Consider the following 8,842-nt stretch of genomic DNA (forward strand, 5'->3'; position numbering starts at 1 on the left):
CCTATCAGATATTTGTGATCAGACATGATGCAATATTGCTCCAAGATGTGTTAAGAGCAGAGTTTCTCATCTAAACACATCACTGACAAAATACTCTGTTATTGTGGAGCAGCTTGGTCAGTGCTGCCCTCTGCTGGACACAGTGAGGATCACAGCAGGACAGGCTCCACCCACCTGGGGCTCTCTGCTATGTTTTATGCGTCACTGTGACACGTGACTGACTGAGTGGGTGTGCTTACAGGTGTTCCTAATAAAGTGGTCAGTGAGTGTAAAGTTATAACAATGTAAAGAACCTCAGAGTTTTACTGATGGATAAACATCAGAATGCTCCGTGTCTCATTTTGAAATTATTTCTTTTCATTTGATGAACCTTTGGGCACATTTTTATCTCAGATTTTATCTCCACGTGTGAAATCTACTACAGATCCCATCGAGACTTGGAGAAAGGGTGCATTAAATATCTTTATTTTCAAGCATATTTACATGAATGTGCAATTTGTTGAAGTTATTATTGAACCTGTTTACGAGGGGAAAAAACATTTGCACGATAAAACCTTCCAACAGGCACTTTCACCATTTCCCCTCTGACAACACTGAGTAAAAGAGTTGTGCATATCTGACTCCTGCTATGCAGGAGGTGTGTGTGTGTGTGTGTGTGTGTGTCATGGCTTTTAAAAAGACACCATCGGCATCTCCAGGTTTGTTCTCTCGCAGATTCTGTGCAACAGGAGATGCTGTGATACAGTACAATGTTCATACAACCAACAGTTTTATAAAACAGAGTTCTATCAATGGAGCTAAAATCACCTACAGTGGCTACAGTAATCCTTGGCTTTTTTCTCTTTTTTAAACCCAGTATTCCACAGTGAGAGAGAGTGAGACAGGTGTTTATGCTGTAAATACTGACTGTCCTTCATTCCAGAAGTCTGACTGTCCCATGGTCTTTAGGTCCTGGTGTATTATTGCTTATTTATTGTTTTTGCGTCTCGGTGTTGTGCTTGTTGTTGATTCGAGGCACTTGGGCGTGGTGGATCAGTAGAACGCTGATGCTTCAACACAATCCTGAACATCCTCCGATTGCCTGAAGGTTAACTGTGCGGAGCTCAAACATTCAGGATCTCAAACTCGTCCTCGGACTCAAACAGTTTATCTGTGGACTCGATGAACTCTACAGAGAACAAACACAACCAGCGATGAAACACCAAAACACTGAAACCACATCCATGAGTAAGGACCTGAAATATTTTCGATCAGCTTTATATCAGAAATATTTTAGATCAGTTCTTCCACACAGGTTCCGATCTCACTCTGCTGCGGTGCCCCACTTTTATTCTTTTTTTTTTTAGCTTTAAAAGGACCAAAGTGGGGGCAGCACAGTGGTTAGCGCTGTCGCCTCACAGCAAGAAGGTCCGGGTTCGAGCCCCGGGGCCGGCGAGGGCCTTTCTGTGCGGAGTTTGCATGTTCTCCCCGTGTCCGCGTGGGTTTCCTCCGGGTGCTCCGGTTTCCCCCACAGTCCAAAGACATGCAGGTTAGGTTAACTGGTGACTCTAAATTGAGCGTAGGTGTGAATGTGAGTGTGAATGGTTGTCTGTGTCTATGTGTCAGCCCTGTGATGACCTGGCGACTTGTCCAGGGTGAACCCCGCCTTTCGCCCGTAGTCAGCTGGGATAGGATCCAGCTCGCCTGCGACCCTGTAGAACAGGATAAAGCGGCTAGAGATAATGAGATGAGGACCAAAGTGAGGCTGGAGGATTTCCTCAGTTTCACACAAAAACTCTTCAATTTAAAGTGATTATTAAAGTCCATTAAAGCAGAAGACTTTCCCAGTGTAGTTTTGTGTAGCTGAATGTAAACTTCAACTAAATCTGAAATACTTTAAGATGAACAAACTGCCCACTGCGGAGACTCACCACAGAGCCCCACTGTTTATTAACTTTAACAAATAATCAGCTTCATGTCCTCCAGATTATTCCACACTTCTAATTTCTACCCCTTTTCAGGGTCCAACAAGTTAAAAGGTCGTTATCGAATAGCTAAAAGCCAATGTTCTGCTGATTCGCTTGTTTTTCTTTGTTGCATGGCGTCACGCGCTCACTGCCACATTTAGCACCATAGCCTTATTATTGCACCTAGTGGCCAGGATGGGTACTGCAACAAGTGCAAACAGGTCCACCGGGGCAGGACTCACACTGCCCTGCGCTCACACTATTAACAGGGTTTATGCAACATTTTAAATTGTGAACTAAAAATGAGTAAATGGAGAAACACATGAAATAAAAAACTCAAATACTGCACAAATATTTACATGCTCACATGAGGTGGTTTTTCAGATGATACAACTAAGCAATAATTCACAAAATTAAGATGGAAGCTAATTATTTGTATTTAAAATCACATGACATGACGAGGAACAAAACCAACAAAAATCACAGTGTGAATATCTGTGTTGAATTGGAAAGACAATCATGAGAAAACCAGCTTTTATCTCATAATATCACTCAGACGAAACACATCGCTCACAACTGGATTTTGGCACCTTTTTTGTTTGTTTGTTTTAATTGCTTCCATTTTGCACAAAACTGTAGTAGAAAGTCACTGAATGACTGGGCTGCCAGATTGGGTTTCTTTAAAAGTCACTTGAACCTTGTTTTGGAGCAAATAACTGGAATTAAATGTACTTTCTGTAAAATGAAATTAAATGTGATTTCTGCAAAAAGGCACCGTGTATGTGCAGAGAGAGAGAGAGAGAGAGAGAGAGAGAGAGAGAGAGAGAGAGAGTGAGTGAGTGAGTGTGTGAGATGTACAGAGATTGGGAAAGGGGGATTATGGCCTGTGAAGTGTTGTTCCTCAGTAAAAGCTGAGAAAAAGAAGAGAAATGTCTCTCTTATCCAACAGCTGAATGTTTTGGGTGAGTTTCAGATTTTCTGTGGGGTTTTTGAGCGTCGGGCTGAAATTTTGCCAAACAAGCTGCAGGGACTGTACGGTGGATGACTGGATGATGATGATGTCGTTTGTAGTAGAAGTCGAGTCTGAGCGCATCTCTGCTGTAGTCATGGTGTTTTTTGTCGTCATTAGCGTCGCCCTACAGCAGTAAAGTCTCCGGTTCCGCGCCGGCACTGAGGAACTATGTTAATTGACTCCTCTACAGACCCACGATGTGAGGGCGGGGTCAGTGCTCTCACCTGCTCCTGTGGTCTGGACCTCAGGTTTAGTCGGAGGAACAAACGGTGGCCAGTGAGACGGATGCTTCTCCACCAGCTCAAACATCCGCAGGTTTCGCTTCTTCAGGATTTCCTTAAAGGTCACAAGCAGAAAGGGTTAAAGTTCAAACCCCAGTAAAGTCACAAACACTTCAACAAAGAGGATCATTTATTTATTTATTTATTGTTCTACCTGCTGAACCTGATTACACCAGCTGTCAAAGTCCTCTTCACTCTTACAGAAGAAGCCCTGGTACCACACGCACCCACACACGCACACATTTGGTTTTGTGTTAAAAAGGATTGTTTATTTTGAAATTTAATAAATTATGTTTATCACTGACAATAGCAGATGGAAACTTTCATTTCTTTTCATTTCAAGATTCAAATTACTTGTTAAAATTCTCGAGGATTTCGTTTTTTATATTTCTCACCCAGCTGCTGTCAATCAATTTACATATTAAACATTATTAAATATTAATAAACATTGAGTCAAATGCTAGGCTTATCTGAGTCAGAATAATGTTTAATAAATATTATTTTTTTAAATCAGTTAAATATTAACTTTTAATGGAGTAAGATTTTGACACAGAACCCATACTGCTACTGAACTTCAGCGTCTCTGCTAGTTGCCCCCTTTACCCCAGAGGGTGTCTGATAATTAACGTTCGGGCCCCTGGTGTGGGTTTGATTCTGACTCTTTCACTCCTTCAGCCTCACCAGAGCTACAGACGGGTCCAGGCTGGTGATCTTCATGCGATGAGGACTCCTGTAGCAGTGGAAGCTCTGGTCGTCCACCCCGAGGTCCGTTTCCAAGTCCACAGCTGATTGAGTGGTGTGAGGGTCCAGATAAATCAGCTCATCATCTGGGGACAGCGAATGTGGGAACAAACACTGGGCCATTTTGAGAACATTAATATAAACAGTGAAACGATTCAACCACAAACTCCGCGCTAGAGGACTCGCAAGGAAACAGTGGGAAAAAGTGCGTTAGTTTTCAGTTAACACACATCAGGAACTCGACCCCCCATTCCTGGGTTTACAGATATTTCAGAGAACATCACGACAAAACAGAAATCTAGACTTAAACAGCAAAAAAATCAAATCACTCAGTTTTATTCTTGATCTCAGAAATGAAGTGGATCGAGATCAGTAACAAGCCGAATTCATCTGAGCCCAAAATCTAATCACATGGAGTTTTACTGTCTTTTAATCCATCAATCTTGTTTATTTGTTGTAAAAAACAATCCAGCCTGGACCCACCCACACACCCACCAAACCACCCCGTGTTTTGTTTAGGGCTGTGTTGTGTATAGCAGAGTAACGTGGCTTTGGAGTGAGAACTCACCTATAAATCCAATGAAGTAATAAGCCAGGTTGGGTTTTCCACCGAGCACTCCACAAGACTGACGCATCTTAAAACATTCCTTCATTTAAAGAAAAGATTTGGATTAAAAACATGATACAACATGATTAAATTTACTCCACTGCACTTTACACCATCTTTGTAAATTTCCTCAGCATTGCTGGTGTGAAGGCACACAATCACACAGAACCATCAGAACTTTACTGCAGATTCACACCAGACAAGGCATGTAAACCATCGTATCGTATCGTATCGTATCGTGGGTTTATCATGTCACTGTGGCCAGTGTGGACTGAAACGACTTCTGAATGGAACCAAACGAGGTCTCGATGTGACATGAATTAAATTATCTGTGTTTCTATCATAACATTAAGACCAATAATAACTTCCTCTACATCATTATCTGAACATACAGTACAGCGGTAACGTGCTGTGAGGAGTGCGGGGAGATTAGACTCTGATGTCTGTGTACTTTCAGGGCCTGGATGTAGACGGGGTTGATGTTGTTGATGCCCATGCGGAGCGGGATAAGCAGCAGCAGAGGCCTCCAGTCCAGGGAATGCTGGGAATGCCTTTGGGAATGGGAGGCGTGGCCCGGGGCGTAGCGCTGCTCTGGGTCGTCTGTCAGCTTGTGTCCTGATGATGACGACGACGACGACGACGACTCACCCAATGGAGGAACTTCGACCCCACCAGAGATACACTGAGGGGACCTCACTTCCTGATGACACTGTTTCTCTGGGGGGGGGAGCATAAGTGTTTTGTGTTCACTCTAAACCAATTCCAGTTAAAGAGAATATCAGCTGAAGTCTTACTGATGTCTTCGATCACTACAGTGTTGTCCATCGACACGTAAACCGCTAACGAACTCCAATCATCAAACAGTGTGAGTTTCCTGTGATGGAAAATATACAGCGATAAATATAAATATCTCTCTATAAAATCATATCAAATCATTAAATATCAACACAGTTTATCTGTAGTGCTAAAGTAGACTAACTCTGCACTGAATATTGAATTCTCAGAGCAGAGATTTAAGAGAAAACGTTAAACCGCGTCACGGACTCGTCTCCATATCTCAGTGTTTAGAGCTGCTGCTGCTTCTCCAGTGAGAGACGCAGAAACCACAGACTCTGGGCTTCTGTTCCTCAGCGTCACGTTTATTATTCAGTCATAAACATTGCTTCTACATTTACAGACACCTGATGCTTGTCTGTAATTTTATATTCAGCTAAGTTTTTATTCACCAATGTTCACAATTTTTTGAACTTGTTTTTGTAAACAAAATTCTGACGATGTGTCCAGAATTATTTATATAAATGTGTTTCTATAAAAGGGGAAATATGTATAATATATTTATATAATATTGTCATTTTAATATGTTCTATATTACAATTATGTAATTATTATATAAATACTTTATGTAAACGATTGAAAAGCCACTATTTAAGCACCAAAGTGGCAACCAGCGCAGGTGCAGTTCACATCAACAAACACAATTTCCAATTAAACTAATTGTGTAAAATAAATTCCATGGCTCCTCTCAGTACACACTCACATGATGAACATGATTTAAAATGTTTTCTTCTCAATGAGATTTAAATTCCTGAATGTTCCAGAGACAGAACACACATCGGGTCCCTGGAGATTTGATTGAGATGCGACGTGTTTTTGTGTTGTTGAGGTTCGTGCTCCTTTCACATGAGGATTCAGACAGAAGAACATAATAATAATAATAATAATAATAAATAACGGCTTGATAAAGGAAGGCAGTGACACCCAGGTCTGGATATAAATTAAATTATCACTGACTGTCTCGCGTTTCCACTTCACTGAGTCTCACTGGTTGCACTGGTGCAGATTTGTCACTGTTCTGAAGGAAAAACAACATTTTCATGGAGAAGGACATTTACCTGAGGACCTGCGCGACTGTGTTTGGACCGTACCACTCTCCGACTGATTTACCCTCCCCCACCCCCATCTGAGCTGCTCAGAGAGAGAGAGAGAGAGAGAGAGAGAGAGAGAGACATTAAACTGGACTGGTGTCATTACCCAGTAAAACACCACGAAATGAATCAGTGGACTCAAGAGTGTACAGGATGAAACTTTTCATTTGCATGCTACATGTGTGCGCACACACACACACACACACACACACACACATACCCATCTGGTGAATTGAATAGCAGCTATCTTTTCTGTCCAGAAAGCAGTGGAGGATGCGCTGGTACTCAGCAGGCTGACGTCTCTCACTCACCCACCGCCACACTACAGCGTTTCTCACACACACACACACACACACACACACACACACACACAGCTTCATGTTCCAGCGAACAAAATCAAACACATTCTCATTCAGACGACTGCAGCTGTGGAGCTTCATAACATCTGAATTTCAGCTGAACAAACTTCATTTATATTCATTTCTACGTTAACTGGCCACACTGATGCTAACCATCAGCACAGGAAACAGAAGATCGGCTGTAAATAAAGTGTGAGAATAATTTAAGTATCTGAGAACACAGGACCTACAGCACACGCTCACTGGCCACTTTATTTGGAACACCTCTACACCGACTCATTTACACAGTTATCCAACATGGTAATTTTTACACAGTGACCTCGGTGGAGTATTTCCGCTTCCTGGACACTATAATCACCCAGGACCTTAAGTGGGAGATGAACACCTGCTCTCTCACCAAGAAAGCACAGCAGAGGGATGTTCTTCCTGTGGCAGGTGAAGTTGTTCAATCTGCCAAAGACAATGATGGTGCACTTTTACACCACCATCACTGAGTCCATCCCCACCTCCTCCATCACCATCTGGTACACTGCTGCCAGTGCCAGGGACGAGGGCAGACTGCAGCACATCATCCGCTCTGCTGAGAGGACAATCGGCTGCAACCTTCCGTCTCTTCAAGACACATACGAGTCCAGGACCCTGAGGAGAGCAGAAAGGATTGTGGCTGACCCCTCTCACCCTGGACACAAACTTTTTGAATCACTCCCCTCTAGTAGGAGGTTACGGCCCATTAGAATTAAAACCTCACACCATTAGGCCAGCTTTTTCCCCACTGCAGCTTCTTCATCAATAAGGTCAGAGACCCCACTGACTCGAACCTCACACTTCCAATCTGTGACGTTAATGCACTTCGTCTCTGAACTGCGATTTTGCATATTTCAAGGTTATGCCATACATCTCCATTCTGTGAACTTTTATTGCACATTCCAGCACACACTGTTTAGCTTGGTTATTGACTTCGCCCATTACAAATATTCTTTTCCTCTCACACACATTCATATCATATCTCTTCTCCATCTTCATCATGCGACCTGTTTTTACACATTCCGGGTCATACTGTACAGCTTGGACTCCAACAACTCATGCACGTTCCCCTTAAAAATGTTCACTTTTCAAATGTGTATATTTCAGATTCTTCTATGTCTTATTCTATGTATATAGCTACTTCTTGTCTTTGCCAAATTCTTCTATTCTAACTGTTCAAGCACCAACCACCAAAGCAAATTTGTAGTATGTGAGAATGTATTTGGCAATAAACCTGATTCTGAAATTCTGATTCTGTAATGCATTAAATCATGAAGATACAGGTCAACTGAAGCTCTCGAAGTCACACAACTGAACAACTGCATGAATGAGCAGCAGTACAGGTGTTCTTAATAAAGTGGCCAGTGTCAGTCTCTTGGTGCTACTCTATCCAGTGTGTGGTGTGCAGATGGAAGCATGAATGGTCACAGATAAGCGAGCACAGTAACTCTGATGAGTGTTGATTTATAACCAGGGCTTTGAACCGGTTCAAGGAACGAAAACCGGGAACTTTTTCTATTTCACATGGAACAGAAACGAAACCAGAAACTTTATTATTTTTTATGTTCCGGAACAGAAACGCTTATTAAAAATAATGGTAACCGGTTAATACCGGTTTTTATTTCGTTCCTCAAAGTTTCCATAGCCTACAAATAAAAAAGCCATTCTTCTCCTGCGCAAGTTTCTATGACCCGCTGGGGTTCACTTCCTGTGTGACGTTCGCTGACTGAATGGAGAGAGCGGGAGGGTGGACTACTATCATGTCTCCATTACTGAGTGTCTGAGCAAAGAAGAGCCTGAACGATGCAACCTCCCTATTGGCTGTTTGTAAAAATGTATCAATTGTTGCCCTTCCCACGGGAATCATCGCGGGCTCGAGAGACGAGACCTGACGGGTTAGATCGTTGGTAGCAGAACAAAATGTCTGGACACAAATCGGGTTTTCAG

At 42.5% G+C, this 8,842-nt stretch overlaps 1 protein-coding gene across 1 annotated transcript in view; it reads right to left on the reverse strand.

The window, feature by feature from the left end:
* Window positions 1–444: 444 nt before the first annotated feature.
* atg4a (autophagy related 4A, cysteine peptidase) overlaps window positions 445–8,842 on the reverse strand; it is an 11,277-nt gene continuing 2,879 nt past the window's right edge. Inside the window, exons 5-13 of the mRNA XM_060936574.1 lie at window positions 6,733–6,834; window positions 6,480–6,552; window positions 5,382–5,461; window positions 5,039–5,304; window positions 4,549–4,627; window positions 3,921–4,066; window positions 3,394–3,450; window positions 3,183–3,294; window positions 445–1,168 (exon numbers count right to left, since the gene is read on the reverse strand). Of these exons, the coding sequence (XP_060792557.1) occupies window positions 1,104–1,168; window positions 3,183–3,294; window positions 3,394–3,450; window positions 3,921–4,066; window positions 4,549–4,627; window positions 5,039–5,304; window positions 5,382–5,461; window positions 6,480–6,552; window positions 6,733–6,834 (980 nt within the window). The 3' untranslated portion in view covers window positions 445–1,103. The remainder of the gene's footprint in view (window positions 1,169–3,182; window positions 3,295–3,393; window positions 3,451–3,920; window positions 4,067–4,548; window positions 4,628–5,038; window positions 5,305–5,381; window positions 5,462–6,479; window positions 6,553–6,732; window positions 6,835–8,842) is intronic.

Source organism: Neoarius graeffei, chromosome 12 (genome assembly GCF_027579695.1).
Source record: "Neoarius graeffei isolate fNeoGra1 chromosome 12, fNeoGra1.pri, whole genome shotgun sequence".
Lineage (NCBI taxonomy): Eukaryota > Metazoa > Chordata > Actinopteri > Siluriformes > Ariidae > Neoarius > Neoarius graeffei.